This window comes from Leptomonas pyrrhocoris (assembly GCF_001293395.1).
Source record: "Leptomonas pyrrhocoris isolate H10 chromosome Unknown, whole genome shotgun sequence".
NCBI lineage: Eukaryota > Euglenozoa > Kinetoplastea > Trypanosomatida > Trypanosomatidae > Leptomonas > Leptomonas pyrrhocoris.
The window spans coordinates 441,442-457,033 of record NW_015438363.1 but is presented as its reverse complement, the minus strand read 5'-3'; the positions used below and the strand labels follow the sequence as shown (position 1 = coordinate 457,033).

The 15,592-nt window shown below is 57.0% G+C and overlaps 6 protein-coding genes across 10 annotated transcripts; all 6 read left to right on the top strand.

The window, feature by feature from the left end:
* Positions 1 to 97: 97 nt before the first annotated feature.
* ABB37_04332 (hypothetical protein) lies at positions 98 to 1,201 on the top strand (the record flags this gene model as incomplete). Its single annotated transcript, XM_015801974.1, has 1 exon — positions 98 to 1,201. Exon 1 carries the CDS (start codon positions 188 to 190, stop codon positions 1,199 to 1,201), a length of 1,014 nt encoding a protein of 337 aa, XP_015659375.1. The 5' UTR covers positions 98 to 187.
* A 636-nt stretch (positions 1,202 to 1,837) lies between these two features.
* ABB37_04331 (hypothetical protein) lies at positions 1,838 to 2,527 on the top strand (the record flags this gene model as incomplete). Its single annotated transcript, XM_015801973.1, has 1 exon — positions 1,838 to 2,527. The coding sequence occupies exon 1, from the start codon at positions 1,865 to 1,867 to the stop codon at positions 2,525 to 2,527; it is 663 nt and encodes a 220-aa protein (XP_015659374.1). The 5' UTR covers positions 1,838 to 1,864.
* A 534-nt stretch (positions 2,528 to 3,061) lies between these two features.
* On the top strand, positions 3,062 to 4,016 carry ABB37_04330 (putative mitochondrial mitochondrial RNA binding protein 1,gBP21, MRP1; the record flags this gene model as incomplete). 3 transcript variants are annotated; one of them, XM_015801972.1, is made up of 1 exon in its annotated part: positions 3,062 to 4,016. In XM_015801972.1, the coding sequence occupies exon 1, from the start codon at positions 3,249 to 3,251 to the stop codon at positions 4,014 to 4,016; it is 768 nt and encodes a 255-aa protein (XP_015659373.1). In that variant the 5' UTR covers positions 3,062 to 3,248. The 3 variants fall into 3 exon arrangements, with proteins under 3 accessions (XP_015659373.1, XP_015659372.1, XP_015659371.1); XM_015801971.1 differs by having other exon boundaries at positions 3,069 to 4,016; XM_015801970.1 differs by having other exon boundaries at positions 3,074 to 4,016.
* A 701-nt stretch (positions 4,017 to 4,717) lies between these two features.
* ABB37_04329 (hypothetical protein) lies at positions 4,718 to 7,107 on the top strand (the record flags this gene model as incomplete). Its single annotated transcript, XM_015801969.1, has 1 exon — positions 4,718 to 7,107. Exon 1 carries the CDS (start codon positions 5,089 to 5,091, stop codon positions 7,105 to 7,107), a length of 2,019 nt encoding a protein of 672 aa, XP_015659370.1. The 5' UTR covers positions 4,718 to 5,088.
* A 508-nt stretch (positions 7,108 to 7,615) lies between these two features.
* Positions 7,616 to 8,506, top strand: ABB37_04328 (hypothetical protein; the record flags this gene model as incomplete). 3 transcript variants are annotated; one of them, XM_015801968.1, is made up of 1 exon in its annotated part: positions 7,616 to 8,506. In XM_015801968.1, the coding sequence occupies exon 1, from the start codon at positions 7,874 to 7,876 to the stop codon at positions 8,504 to 8,506; it is 633 nt and encodes a 210-aa protein (XP_015659369.1). In that variant the 5' UTR covers positions 7,616 to 7,873. The 3 variants fall into 3 exon arrangements, with proteins under 3 accessions (XP_015659369.1, XP_015659368.1, XP_015659367.1); XM_015801967.1 differs by having other exon boundaries at positions 7,643 to 8,506; XM_015801966.1 differs by having other exon boundaries at positions 7,646 to 8,506.
* Positions 8,507 to 9,273: 767 nt separating this feature from the next.
* Positions 9,274 to 14,900, top strand: ABB37_04327 (hypothetical protein; the record flags this gene model as incomplete). Its single annotated transcript, XM_015801965.1, has 1 exon — positions 9,274 to 14,900. Exon 1 carries the CDS (start codon positions 10,161 to 10,163, stop codon positions 14,898 to 14,900), a length of 4,740 nt encoding a protein of 1,579 aa, XP_015659366.1. The 5' UTR covers positions 9,274 to 10,160.
* Positions 14,901 to 15,592: the final 692 nt, after the last annotated feature.

Here is a 15,592-nt window from a genome sequence, read left to right as displayed (position 1 = left end):
GCTGCGTCGTCAATCGTGGGTATTTCTGCGATTCCTTTCCCCTCCCTTTTTTTTTCTCTTGTCCTCCGTTGCGCTTTACTCGTGCGTCGTGGGTGAAGAAAAGAAAACAAAGAATACTAGCAAGCACCACCACAGCGCTACTCCTCCCACATAAATCCGGACAAAAAAGCGAAACGAACGGCAGAAAATGTACAGCGAGGACGCGTCGACGGTGAGCAGCCGCTCGGGTGACTCCGAAGAGCTGCAGCACGTTGCAGCAGAGCAGACCGGGGCGGCCAAAGCGATGGGTGAGAGTGCCAGCTCGGATGAGGCGCCAATCGTGGTGGAGAGCGACGACAGCTACGACGAGGACGCCGACAACGTCTTTCACGGTGCCGTGCAGGCGTCCACCGTGCCCGTGGCGTGTCTCGAGCGCTGCGCCATCTTCTTCGACGGGGCTCGCTTCGACCCGCGCAGCCAGATCGGCGACGACAACGAGCGAGTCGTGGAGTGCAGCATGGCGGTGGTGGAATACCCCTTTTGTCGGCCGACGTGTGAGGCACCAAAGACGTTGATTCACACCCCTGCGCTGAGCGTGAAGAAAATAACGAAGATTCAGCGCGCCGTGACGGTGCAGCGGTGGGGACAGCTCATTGCGGCGCAGCACGGTATTCCCTGCACAGCGGAGGGCGCCAGCACGGGGTATGAAGAGCTGCAGAGGACCGTGCGGACCTATGACGAGGTCATTCAACGGTATTACCATATGGTGAAGGACGGGAGCAGCAAGAACAACGGCAGCGACGGCACAGCGACCAAAGGTACTTCTGAGATGTCGGTTGCTTTATCAGAAGCTGATTTGTACCGTACGTTGCCCGACATGGTTTGGAACACAGTCGTGGCAGCTGTCAACGCCTGCCGGGCGGAGCGGGCACACGTTGAAGTGGCCTTCCTCACCACCAAGAAGCGCTACGAGGAGGTGTGCAAATGCCTGCTGTGGCTGCAGACGCACGCGGAGGTATCGTTTCCTCCCTATCAAGTCTTCACGGTCGAGGAAGTGCTTGGTGAGGACTGGGATGCCCTGGTGACGAGGGAGAGGGAAAACTGCAGTTGTGGCTACCACAACTACTTAATGACGAATAACTACGGCAACCGCCGGCACTGCTGCGAGGGCACCGTGACGGCCATGCTGAAAGTCATGCAGGCAGCGGTGCGTAATTTATAGCGCCCGGGCCGTCAAGAGTGCAGTGTTTTTTTTTTTTTGTTGGTTCTTCCTTAACTCGTATTTGCTTGTTTTCCTCCCCTTCGCTGTTGCAACGCAGCACCTTGTTGCCGATCATAAGTTGCGCCGCTGCGACCTCTGGTCTGGTCGTTGTCTTCACTTGTGTGTGTGCGCGTCTGTGTTGTCACTTTGAGTGCGTTCCCTCTGTTACGGCAATGCCAATACAGTACGTCAGAGAGCACAAAAAGAAAAGAAACACCTGAAACGAAAAGAATAATATTAAAAATAAGCACCCACGCATGTACCGCTCTCGGCTGCGACTGCTGTGGTGTTCTGCTTGGGGTGCCTCTTCCCTGATGGCTGTTGTTCGCGTGCCTCTCTGCAGCGCCTGGTGCCCGTTGATCTGTTCCGTCATATCAGCGACCTTGCTTTTCGTTGACGTTACGGATCACAGCCACAATGATTTATCGCTCCTTTGAGCACAGCTAGAAAGAAAGAAAAAAAGAGTTGTCGCTACGTGCGGCTTTCTCTACCTCTTGTTTTCTCTTGCGTTGATCTTCTCATTACATCGTTTAATGCACACACACACACTGTACTCCACTACAACCACTACGTACGTCGCCTGCTGTGCCCTTGCTAGCAACAACGTAAAGCACAACACAGAACATGCAGTCGTACGGTGCGCAGCTGCGCGCCGCAATGCAGCCGCTGCGCGCGTCCGATGAACAGTTTCAGGTCTTTTCCCACGGCCTCAGTGCTGTGCTGCAGCAGTGGACGGCGCTCCAGCTCGTGGCGCTGCATTGCGACGCGCGTGCACCGGCGGTACTGTACGAGGACCTGTGTGCGTGGCACCAACGCGACGGCGAGGTCTTTGCGGATGACATGGAGATCTACTTTGAAGATTTCTTCGACAACGTGCGCGAGGTGAAAATCGAAGACGATAGCATGAAGGAGGTGGCGACGGTGTTGCACAACATGTACTGTCGCTGCTGCGCCAACGACTCAAGCGTGGCGGACCACTATCTACAGACACTGCCCATCTACACGCAGACAAACCCGGTTGGGATGTCGGTCAACGGCGGCACCGCCGAAGATCTCGCAGATGACGCAGAAGAAGATAACGACGCCGTGGAGGAGAGGGAAGAGGGCGACCTAGACAACGAGGAGGAAGAGGAGCAGGCAGCTGCGTCAGCGCAACTTCAGTCTGTGCCGCAGGCTCAACAGGCCCCACAGCAGCAGCAGCAGCAGCAGGCGAAAGCCCCACCGAAGCCTAAGAAGCGAAAGAATGCCTCTGTGCGCGACAAGAACGGCTGGAACATCGTCCAATAAGTTGGGTGTAATGTTGTGTGTGCGTCGCACCCAGGCGAATGAGTCGCTGTATTCCGCTTGTCGTTTTCTTTAATGCGTTCCTCGACTAGGCCGCATCATCCAGAGCTGTGTGATGCGTAGTTATCGGTTTAACCGTAACGTGTAAAGTATAATGTGCTGTCTAATTGTTTTTTCTTTAAAAGCAAAAAAAAAAGCGAAGCAGCAAAGTGAAACAGTGAGTCTTGTGAGACACGTGAAGCGAAATAACCTGTCCCCGCAAGCAAGGAGGAGGTGTGTTTATGGCTGCAACTCCTTGTTTGGGAAGGAGCGTGCTAAGGCCCTGCGCTGACGAGAGATGCTTGCGACTGGCAAATACCCCCACCGCTGTGGTGGACACCAACAGCGTTGCTGCTGTCTTTTGGTCTGGCCTCCTTTGAGAACACGTCGCGGCTCTAATGTGCGCTCATCTTTTCTATTCTCCTGTATTGATGCCGCCTTTTGCCTCTCCCGCTCTTTGTGGTTTTACACTTCGCTCCGCGCCGTCTTTTACACCAAGCTTTTAGTGTAGTTCTGTGCTCGCTAACGCGCACTCCTTCGTAGTAAAATAGAAAAAACAACAGCAGCAAAGAAAAGAAACACTTGTTATCGTCTCCGCTTATAAACTAGCACTTGCATTTTGTTTGTACACCTGTTGGCACACTCATAACACTCACACGTAGTCTTCCTCACAAAAGAGTACACGATGCTCCGCTTTGTGTCCCGCAAGGTGCCGCTGGCGGCAATGGCGCTGTCCGTTGCCCGCTTCCAGTCTAGCGCCGTGGTGGGCGAGTCTGCTGCTGCTGCTGCTGCTGCACGCCCGTTCCCCAACCGCCGCAACTATCGATCCACACAGCTGCTCCCCAGATTCGAAATCCACGACGTGCGTGATGAGGCGGCGCAGGGAAGCATGACGCGTGTGTCCGTCGACGGCAAGCAGCTGCTGCTTTCGCAGTTTCCGCAGCTGGGCCCGCGCAAGGCCGACCCGAATGACCCGTCGCCGCAGTTCGACCGGGAGCGTCGTATCTCGCTGCGTTTTCGCCACATGGACCTCGCCGCCCTCGTGTGCGTCGTCGAGGGCCGTCTGCCCAGTCACCACATGACCAACAGCGCCTACGAGCTAGTCTTTGAAAAGAGCCCGAGCGGCTACGTGGTGAAAGGGCAGGTGCACCGCACCTCGTCGCAGGCGAAGGAGGAGTGGAGCGTGCGCTTTGAGAACCAATTCGCGGTGACGCTGGAACACTTTCTGCAGAGTGCGCTGACGGAGAGCTTTGGGTTTGTGGAGTACCAGCACGCGGTGGCGGAGCAGGCTCGCCGGAGCACCCGCACCGGCGACAACAACAGCCAGAGCCAGAACCAGAACCAAAACCGCCGTCGCAACAACAACGGTCGCAGAGCCAACAGCAGCAGCAGCAGCAACAGCAAGGCAAGCGTAGAGAAGGCGGCGGAGGCCGACGATAGCAGCATCAGCTAAGCGCGCCGGCATCTCTTCGACAACCTTTATTATTCCGTCTACGTCGCAAAGTGGGCGAGCGACCCATCTGTCCATCTCTCTTTTATACATATTCCTTGTTGGTGCGTTGTTGCAGTGGAAGACCATGGCGTGTGTGTGTGTGTGTGTGTGTGTGAGTGTGAGTGTGTGTGTTCCGTTGTGTTGTTAGCGTCGCTGATGAGCAACAATTTAGAGAGGAAAAGATTATCTGTAGTGCTGAACCACGTTATGGAATGCCACAACGACAAAGAAGCAGAACAACAGAGGACAGGCGAAAGGCTTTTGGCTTTGTTGAGGGCCGTGAAGAGAGCACTTTGTACTGTGAAAGGTGCGTCTCTTGCCCACCCGTGCCAATCGCGAGAAACGGACGACCTTTTCTGCGTCTCTCCCTCTCTCTTTCTCTTCCTCTTGCGATGAAAAGGAGTTGTGACAAGCGTTGCTTTGGTGCGAGACTGGATTCGCTGGAAGTCACCGAGGCATGCATCCTCTGCTGTGAAAAGCCCACTGCGCTCTCTCTTGTTCGATGGTGCGATAATCTAAAAGCCTGAACAGAGAATCTCCTCCCCCAAAATGGACATTCAGGACCTTTCGATGCTGTCGGACTGCGTCTCCTTCACTGTGATCTAACTCTCTTTATTTTTTTTTGCCCTAAAAACCTTTGTTGTTGTTGTGCGTGTTTGTCAGCGTCATTGACGTATCTCTTGTCGTTCCTCTTGCTCTGTCTTTTTTTTTTCTCAATCGAACGTACCTCAGCCGTTTTAAACTTGGGAAAAACAGTGTTGTCATTACGTTTAGTTTTCCCCTTTAACTTTTCATATCATCACAGTCAGAGCAGCGTCTCTTGCCCCCTGTTTATTCTTCTTCTCCCGTGTGTGTGTGTGTGTGTGTGCGTCGCCGCCGTACACGGTCCTCAGCCTATTTCTGCAAGAACCGTCAGTTCCGAGTGCCGCACTTCCGCCATCGGATCGAATGCAAAAGAACCACCCACAAGATCAACGAACGAAGTAAATAGCAGCACAGAGGGGAAAGCGAGACGAGCCACAAAAAGGAAAGAATGCGTTCGTTTCTCCGTCCCGCGAGCAGAGGCGTGCTCGCCTCGACGGCGTCCGCGACGTGCGTCGTCGCGTCCTTCCGCACCGTCTTTGTGCGGGAGTCGTGGACACCCGTGACTCTCCAGAGTCCCGACGCCGCCGAGGCGCCGTTCCCCGCGCGCCTGCTGTGGCAGTTCCGGAGCTCCACACCCCGCCACCTCACCCTCTGCGTGCGTGCCCCCGCCCCTCGCCCCGTGGCCCTCAACGCTGGTAGCCGCTTCGAGGACCTCGACGCTTCCGACAGTGCCCCCAAAGCAGCTGGCTCAGAAACCGACGAGGCAGCCGCTGCGCCGCGCAGGCCGGAGGACTTCGTCTACGGGCGGCTTTTCTTGCGCCCCTACGACGTGGCGCAGCTGCTGACGGTTCTGCAGGGGTGGTCCGACGCACCGGCGGTCGTTGAGCGGCCGCGCTCCACGCTGCGATTGAGCGCGGTGCAGCCGTCCAAGAAGGGAAAAGGCACCTCTTCTTCATCGAAGCCGCGGGCGGTGCGGCTGACGGCCCGTCTCACGCGCAAGTTACTGCCGCAAAAACCGGAGAATGGGCGTGTTGGCGGTGCGGGTGCACCGGTTACCCCCAGCACGGACCTCGATCCCGAGGCGTCGGAGGATTACCCCGGCTCGGTCTACGCCGACAAAGAGATGGGCATCTTGACGGCCGTGCTGTGTGATGAAGACTTGGTGCTGCTCACTGCCCACCTCGAGAGCGCTCTCAGCGACCTCTTCGCGATGGAGCATCGGACAATTCGCGACGCGGCACGGCGTGCGGTGGATCGCCAGGGCGTGTCTCGCCCCACGCGTTACGCGGCGCAGCAAGGAGAGGTAACGAGTCGTTTCGCCGCCACCGCGCGCCGGGCCGACGCGCGCGACAGCCGCCTCCAGTTTGGCAGCCACGTTTACCGCTCCAACCAACAGGCCACCGCCGCTGGTGCACAAGGTGCTGCGGCCGTCTCCGGTGCTCACAGCACCAGCACCACTGCTGCGGTCCCCCACGCGACGCGGGACAACTTTTCCAGTGGGGTGGAGAACGTTGCGGCACAAGCGGAGACAAAGGCGGGTGCCGCGCAGTCTAGGGCGGCAACAGCGGCAGCACCACAGGCCGATGCCGCAGCGGCGGAGAACGACGAATACGAAGAGGTTGTTGAAGAGGTCGAGGAGGCGGAGGGCGAGGAAGAAGCGCAAGAGGCGCCTGACACGGCACCGGATCCTAACCAAGCCGATTCAAACAGGGAGGGCGGCTCAGCCAGCGAGTCCCCTATCCCCCCCGAGGAAGCTGAAGGCGATGTTGCGCTGGACGCAGACCTGGACCTCTCCGAGCCTGCGACGCCGTCCACGAGCTATCGCGTCACCCACACCACAGACCGCGGCAACATGACGGTAGAGACGGACAGCCGCTACGCCACGGCACGGTTTGTGCGGGATGGCGGTGTCACCGCCGCTGAGGTACAGGAGGTGCGCCGTATTGGCGACTTCGACGTGCTACACCGCACGCAGCAGGCCGAAGGGTCGATGGAGAAGGACGGCGCCCACACCACCGTGCGAGCAACCAACACGACCGGCGCGTTCCGCTCCACCGCCGGCGAGGTGAAAGGGACGTTTGCGTACCAGCGCGTGTCCACGGCAACGGCGACTTCCTCAGCGATTGCTGCGGCTGCCGCGGCTGCCGCCGCGGCGATACCGATCGAAGGCGCAGCCGCTAGTAAGGTGGGGGATGGCGACGTGGCCGAAGACGATATCGCAGCACCTACGATGGAGGTGAAGGCGACAGAGGTAAAGGACGCAGAGGGCGAGGAGTTGGACGAGGAAAAGGCCGCGGGTAAGGACGGCGGTGCTGCGGCGGAGAAGCCAAAGCGCACGCGTGCAGCGAAGAAAAGCGGCGGCGGTAAGAAGAAGGGCGGGAGGAAGAAGACAAAGAAGGCTTCGCAGCGCAAGTCGACGTCGAAGGCTGCAGCGAGTGAGCCTGCAGCGCAAACGATGGCGTTTTGATACAATCGAGTTTGACGTGTCGAGTGGCGTGCTTTTTGGCGGTTTCGCACCGTTGAGCCGCACTCGCTTCTTTTCTTTCTGTTTTCGTGTTTGTACGTGTATTCGGTGCGGGTGCGGCATGGCTACGATGGGCGGCTTGCGGTCGCATTTTAGATGACCATCCCCCGAACCTTGTTGTCCGTTCTTTTACAGAAGTGGTTTTCTATCAAGCAACCCATCAAGGGAACTCGTGCAGACGTTTCTGTGCTCTATTACACCACGACGGCGCCGCAGGGTTTGAGGCGTGCCGAGCGCTGCTCTTTTCTCGGAACTCCTGCTTTGAAAGAAAGAAAACGTCTGTCCCGTGCCGCGCGGATGCACACACCTATTTATGGACGACTTTGTTTCTCCTCTTCTATGATACTAGTAGTTTCTTCTTCGGTTTTTGACGCTCAGCTGAATTCCCCTCTCCTTTATTCCTCTTCTGTTGATTCCGTGTCACATTCACTCTTTGCTGTCTCGACGCACGGGCACGACACGCTACGCTGTACCCCGAGCAGAGTTCGTATCATCTGTTATTCTTATTATTTCATATACACGTACCGCTCTATTTGTGTCTCTTAGCAGGTGTGTCCTTCGTTTCCGTGACGGTGTCCTGCTTTCGTTAAACCGCCTCACACTACCCGAAATTATTTGTACTGCCTTTGTTTCCTCCCTTTTCTCGTAAAAAGGATTATATATACATATACTGCTCTCGTTTTACCTCGAATATCCGCGCTTTCGAATCATGCCTCAAGCCGGTCTCCCACTTCTCGCCGCGGTGTGGTTCAGCGCGGTGGCACCGGTGGTGCTGATCGATGGCATCTTTGTGCTCACCCGCTCCCTCCACGCGAAGGTGCCGCACCCGTTGAGTGAGGTATTTCCCTTCAAGTACTGGCTGATCTACGCCCGGTACGACCGCCGCTACGGACCTAACGACGACGCTTTTGTGATTGCGCAGTCGTGGCTGAACCTGGTCGAGGTCGTCCTGGGTCTGCTGGCGGTGCTGCTGTCTCTCCGCCGCGCGAGCAACGCCGCGGTGAAGCTGGGCATCTTGGTGGCGACGATGACCATGTACAAGACGGTGCTGTACTTTATGTTGGACGTCGCCGAGGAGGGCAGGTACACGAAGCACAACACTCTCATCGATCAGCTCACCATGGTGGTGATTCCCTCGTCGTTCTGGATTATTGTCCCCGCGGTGATTATCAAGCAATGCTTCGGTGTTCTGGCGCTCACTAGCGTGCCAGAGCCGAAGGGTAAGCCGACTCAGCAAAGCGGAGGGAAACAGAAGAGTGCATCGCCGCCGCGGGCCGCGAGCCAGCCAACGGACACGCAGCAGAACAGCAGCAATAAAGCCAAGCCGAACAAGAAGAAGTAAATGAGGGACGAAGACGTTTTTTTTTTGTTTATTTTAATTCTATTTCTTAATCTGGCGTACTGCGAGCGGCAACGAGTCAAAGATGAATTATCAGCGGAGAAGCGAACGCAGTCGTCTGGCGCCGCGTGAAGGCGAAGTCGCCGCTGCCTTTTCTCCAGATGACGACACACATTGGCGCTGACCACGCACGGATGCTTACTTTGCCTTTTTCTTTTAAAACCCTTTTCTGTTTATATCGTTACGGTTGGGGGAACAATGAGGCCACAACTCAAATAGAAGAGGGGAGAATGCTTCGATCGTGGCACAGCAGCGCAGAAAACGTCTTTTCCTCGCTCACATGCTTCGTTTGGTGTTTTCTTTTTTTGAGTCTCGTAGCGCAAAAAGCAAAACAAAAATAGTAGCAGAAAAAATGCAAATAAAAGGCGTGTCATCAGCGCTAGTTTTTCTTCACTGCTGCTCTTCTCCACTGACTTCAGGGAGGAAAAGTCTTTGCTCCTCGTCTCCTCTCATCGTCTTAAATTAGAGAAGCGAAGAAAAGCAACAGTAATGTGCCGGGCTGATGCCCCTGTGACAGTGAAGAACGCTTCTCAAAGGTTTGAATATTGAGCTTTGTAATGTATGTGCTCGTGTGAGAAGAGGTGCTTCATGGTGTACCTTTTCACAGCCATTCATCTCCCCTTCTTTTCTCGCTCCTGCCACTCTTTTCTCCTGTTTTGCGTCTTGTTCGCCGCTACTGCGTCTGCTATGATCTGAAATACAAAACACAAGAGCAAAAGCTCAGCAACTCCCTTGTACTTGTCCAAGGTTACAGGTTTTTGCGTGCGCTTTCTACGCCGACTGTCTACAAGACACCGCATTTTCTTCTCTTGCTCGCTAAAAAAGAAAAAGAAAATAACAGAGAAAGGTAAGAGAAACACACACACACACACGCACGAGTACGCCGTCCTTTGTGCGCCTTTCTCAAGGCCGACGCGGTTGCTTGCTGTGAAATAAAACAGGAGAGCGAAAAGGAATAGACGAAGTTGACGGTGCTTTAAAAGACTTTTAGTCTAAAATCTGTTTCTACTGTTGACGGCTTTTTGCTTCAGCCCTTGTTTTCCCCTTCTGCGCTGATTTTTCAATCACTGTTGACATTTTTTGTTTTCTTTATTGGGAGTTTTGTGCTCGGATCAGGCGAGAACACGAAGCGGAGACGCAAGAGGAACTTCGCTACTGCTTTGCGTGCATATATCACTACTACTTTTTGTTTTATATATTTCTTCGTGTACTTACATATACCGTTGTGTTGTCCCACCGAATTGTCCAGAGTTATTGCAGCGTACATTGCTATTATTATTATTATCTGCGTCTTCTACTGCTTCAGTGCTTGTTTTGCTTGTTTTTCTTTTTCCCTTTTACGCGAGTGTGTTCATCCCCTCTTTGATGCTTTGACCACCCATACAAACGCACACATACACCCACAAGCATTATTCTGCCTAGATTTCTAATTACCTGCCTCTTCGCGCGTTGTACCATTACCACTACTGCTAGTGTCTTCTCACTTGCCATTTTTCCCCGTTTTCGTCTTCTGCTTCACACGACGGCACCTTAAGCGCTGTGATACACCCAGATTGGTCGCGTCTCACCGTACGAATCCGTCGCACAACAAAGAAGAATGAAGCGCTTCTCCCGACGCGCGGCCCCCATCAACGCAGGACGGCGCGCGGTGGCGGCGGCGTTGCGAATGGATGCTGCCGCGACAACTCAACTGCAGCACTCCTCCGCATCCATGACGTTTTTCAGCGCCCTTCAGCAGTCCTGCGCGTGCTACTCCAGTCAAACCTCCAAGGCGTTTTCAGGCAGTAAGGCACGGGCAGGTGCGAGGGCCGCCGCGGCCCCTGCCCCAGGAGCCACCGCGCAGATGCCGTCGCCCGCGACAACTGCCACGAAGCCGACCGGGTCACGTAGCAGCGGCGGACCGGGAGCAGCAACGGCAGCAGCGGGGTCGTCGTCCGCAAAACGCAAAGGAGGTGGCCCGTTGGCTGTTGAGGCCTCTTCTTCGGCAAAGCAGGGGCTGCCGACTTCGGCGCCTGGTCGGCGTCATCGACGCACGGCCTCGGCGCAGCTGACAGACTTCGCAGGGGAACCTCAGGTAAAACCAATGCGTAGCCGCCGCTCCTCGGAGCAGCCACGAAAACGACGCAACACCCGACAGAAGGCGTCGCTGCTGCTTCAGGCGCACGAAGAGCAGGCGAGGGCGGGAAGTGCAGCTGCATCTTCCGCCTCTCCATCTCTAGCAGCCACGACGGTGACGCCCGGCGCTTGCGGAGGCGAAGGCAACAGCGCAAGCAGCAACGAGGAAGGGGCAGCTTTAGCTTTCTCAGGGACTTCATCTTCCCTGACACAGCCGTCTTTTGCTTCTGAAGGAGACAGGAAAAAAACTAATGTGGCCGCGCTCACGACGGACGAGCTGCTCTCCCGAGTTCAGCTCGCCTCCTTTGTGGAACGTGTCCTCGCGCAGGTGCGGGACTGGGCAGCGTCGTTGGCGGAGTGGACCCGTCCCTTCTCCGACCCAACGCTTCGGGAGTGGGAGCGCCAGCTGCTCCTTTCCCTACGCAGAGACTCCTTCTCCGACTGCAGCGCCGTGCAGTACGCCATGCAGCAGCGCTACGAGGATCACTTCGGCAGCAGCAGCCACGACGTCGCCTTTCTGAGCCTCTACGCTCGTGTCCTGGTGAACAACGCTGTGTTTTGCCTCCTCAACTTCGTCACCTATCGTGCAACAGAGCTGCTGACGGAGGCGCTGCAGGTGGCGCAGCGGGCCTACACACTCCAACTGCAGTCGAAGCAGCGAGGAGAGGATCAACTGAGCAAAGGCAGTGAAATTCGAAAATGCCAATCGAGAAAGCTGGAGGGGAGCGGCACCACACGCAACTCCACTTCATCCATTGCGAAGAGTGCTAAGCAGGATCACGGAGTCCATTCTTTCTCTTCAGTGCTTCGTCCAACAGAGGACCCCGAGAGCCACCTCGTCTTCCTGCGCGTGCTGCTGGCGAATGCCTACGCTAGCGATCAGCAGTACTGGAAAGCCGCCGAGCAGTACCAACTCGTTCTCTTCTTCCTCGAGCTCAATCCGCTGTGGAGCGCGGATCAGCTCACCCCTGGTCTTGGCAGCTCCTTGGCGCTGAATCGAACCTTTGTTGAGGAGGACGCGAAGCTGTTTTACAGCGATGCCGCCCGCGTCGACCGCGCCGCTTCGCAGGGCACGGCACAGCTGCTGCTGCTTCAGTCTCAGGGGATGGGGCCAAGCACCGTTCCCTTGATGCACGTCCAGCTCGCCATGGCACGCCTGCATCGTCACGCTGGCCGTTATGCGGAAAGTCAATCCTTCTACGAGAGCTACCTGGATGGGGCGGCGGAGCACATGGAGGGTGAGGATGTGGCGGCGGTCATGGTGGAACTCGGCCGACTTCTGCTCTACAAGGAGCGCAACGAGGATGCCGCGCTGATCTACCTGGAGGCGGGCGCAAACATTCTTCTGGAGGATGCACAGGACTTGCTACAAAGCGCTGCGGATGCCGCTGCTGTGGCAGCGGAACCGGCGGAAGATGACGGAGGTGCAGCAGTGCGCATCGCGGCCGGCAACGCAGCACAGCGTGCGGCGGGAGGACTCATTGACACGGCCATGGCCTTCCACGCCCAAGGTAAAACGGGTAAGGCGATCGGTCTCCTCGAGGGCTGCCTGCAGCTATTGGACGCCGCGGGGCTGCGACTCATCAGTGGGTGGGTGCGAGAGCAGTACGCGGATATGCTTGCTACCGTTTCCTTGGTGGATCGCGCGCTCGACGAGTACGCGTGTGCCTGCGACATGCTGCTCAACGAATGCCACGACGCGGTGGAGCAGCTCGGGGCCGGCGGCCAACTGGTGTCCCTCAGCGCATCCGAGGTGGAAGGACACTTGGCGTTCTGTCTGCAAACCTACGTCGGCGATCATAAGCGAGCGATGGCGCACTACCGCAACGTGGTGCAGCGTACTTATCGAGCGAGCCCGCTCGTGAAGAGCGCACAGGCGAAGCTGAGCAAGCGAGCCCGTCGGCAGCGTGCAGCGGCTTCTTCCTCCTCGCTGTCTGCCGATGCGGGGCGCGGCATGGAGGGTCGTGTGCGAGCTGCAGCGGGCAGTAGCAGCAACGGCAGCAGCAGCGTCGGCGCCTCTGCGCTGTCGCCCGTTCACCTGGCGCTGAAGCCTGACACCCTTCACTGGGTCCTGTCGAACTACGTCGCCTGCTGCGAGCGTGTCGGCGAGTTTGCCGAGGCCATCGGTGTGCAGAATCGCCTCATCGAGATTGAGGCCGCCTTGGGTGGCAACGTGGTGGACTCCTACGTGAAGCTGATCTCCCTGCAGCAGCAGTCGGGCGAGGTGGAGAAGACGCTAGCGCTCTGCTTTTATGTTTTCTACCTCCCCGATGCGATGATGGCCCCGCATACGAGACTCGAAGTCGCCAACTGCTTCGCCTCCAGCTGCCACCAGCTCGGCAACAATCGGATGGGTGCCGTGCTGATGCAGGCGGTGCAGCACGTGCGGGGCGATCACGACGCAAACGCCCTCGTGCACTACGCGATGTGTCTCAAGTCGCTTGACCCTGCCGACCGCCTGCAGCTGGATGGGATGATGGACATTGAGGCAAGCATCCAGTCCATCGGCTGCGTGTTTCGACGGGCGGCGAGCATCGTCGTGTCTGACACCGTCATGGACCGCGTGGAAGAAGAGACCACCGTCAACGCGACGACGTCGTCTTCCTGTCCCACGTCGTTGTGGACACGTGAGCGAGTGGAACGGGCGCTGAACGGGCTGATCGTGCTGAGCCGCGGTGCCTTCTTCTTCCACCAGAACCGCTTCATGAAAGACGCCGCCGACCTCTACGCCCACGCGCTGGAACAGGTCAACCACATCACCGCCGCCATGCCCGTCCTCACCGACGCCCTCCAGCGCGAAATGGGCATCTTACTCGTCAACTACGCCACGTTGAAGGCCGCGGACGACGCGACTCAGGCGGCGGCGCTGTACGAGCGTGCGGCGGAGCTGTGCTCGTCCTACTTGGAGGTGGCGGAGGTCGTGGCGGACTTCTTCGTCAAGTCGGGCGACTACGCGAAGGGCTCCGTGTACATGAAGCGAGTGCTGAGCGCCAACCCAGCCTCGGCCGCCGAGATGCACCTTCGTTTGGCGCGGCTCGGCACGGGACCGGCATGGGACACAATGTCGCACGGGCAGCGGTTGGAGGTGATCGAACACCTGTTGAAGGGCCTCGGCGTCTCGGCGGAGCGCGTCGCTGCTGCAATGGCGATGATGATGCAGCGCCGGCTGGGCTCCGACGACACCGATGCCACCATCGCTCTCACCGACATCACGCAGCTGCTGATGGATGGCGTCGCCACGGCGATGAGCGAGGAGGCGGTCTGCCTGGCCACCTACATCGTGCAGACTCGCTTTCAGGAGCCGCAGCTGCTCAATCGCATGTATCGCCGCGCTCTCCTGCGCTTCCCGCAGCACGCGACGATTCTGGTGAACTACGCCACCCTCTGCATGTACTCCGGCTACCACGTCCTCGCCCGCAAGTACATCGCGAAGGCGTACGCGGCGTCCTCGGGCGACCTCAACTGCACGATGTGCTACGCGCACTACCTCTGCCGCTCCTATGAAGACCAGCAAATTGGCTGCGGCGAGTCGCTCTACAGCAACTTCCTCGAGACACGTCCGAACTCTGCCCCCGCGCACGCCGCCTTCGCCAACTTCATGGCCGGCGCGATGCCGACGCCTTTTACGACGGAAGCGCACTTCAAGCGCGCCCTGGAGCTGTCCCCCCGGTCGGAGGATATCGTGCTGCAGTACGGCCAGTTTATGTGGGCCTGCACGGACAGCAAAAACGTGTACACGAACGACGAGGTGCGCCGCTGCGTCTTCGACCGCGCTGAGCAGCTGTTTAAGGAGGCCGTCACCATCAACCCAAGCAGCTTCACTGCCTGCCATCAACTCGGCATCTTCTACGCCAATCGTCACAGCCGTTTTGAGGAGGCGATGACGATGCTGTACCGCGCCCACAAGCTGCAGCCCAGCAACGTGGAGGTGCTGCGCCACATCCTGAACACCATGCACGCAGAGTGCGTGCGGGTGCAGCGGGAGGAGCAGCGGCAAAGTGGAATGGTGGCGGGTCAGGGCGGTGCCTCCGCGTCGACGCCAACCTCACGTCTGCGTGCGCTGACGGCGGCCACGAAGGACATGTTTGAAAACGTGGTGTGCAGAGAGCCAGATGATCGCGCCACCCTCGAGCGATATGCACGCTTTGCCGTGGAAACGCTGAAGGATCCACATCTCGCCGCGTCGCTCTACAGCCGCATCCAAGAACTGCAGCGCAAGTGAAGCTGATTAGACGTGTTTATCCTCTCTCTCAGAAGCACCATTGTGCGTGCGTACGTACATGTGCCTTGAATTCGGTATCCTCGCGGAAACACCTGCTGGAAACGCAGCGTCGGGTGCTCTTTTTGTTAAAGAGGAGGTACATTTGTTCAGATACGCGAAGGGGAAACGCATCCACGTACCCACAGTCCGACATACAAGCCAGAAAAAAACGACAAATACATTTTTCCCTTTCACGTTTACAGAGGAGTTGTAGACGTTCTGTTTGCGTCTTTCTTCGGTTTCCCCCTCCTTTTTTCTTTGTTCGCTTTCGTTTTATATGCACCAAGAGTAGCCTAGATTTTTGTTTCTTCGTCTTTTGTTTCTTGTCCCTTGTACACAATTTGCCTTCCGTCTCGTTTTTGTTTTCGCGGGTAAAGAAGAACTCTGCTATTGAAAGGCCATTCAGAAACGTGTTTATCCTTGTGCGTGTGGGATGTCACCAAGCATTCGCATGAAGTAGACGGTGCGTCAAGTCTTTTGTTCTTTCGTGCTTTACTTTCGTGGCTTAAAACAATATTAATAATAATAAGGTATTAAAGCTCCTTTGCCCCGTTGTTTCGTTATACCACCACAAACGAGACGTCTCTCCTCCCGTGTTGTCTCGACACTCTTTGTCGTCTTCTTTGGCATCGCTGTAGCATTTATTATTATTA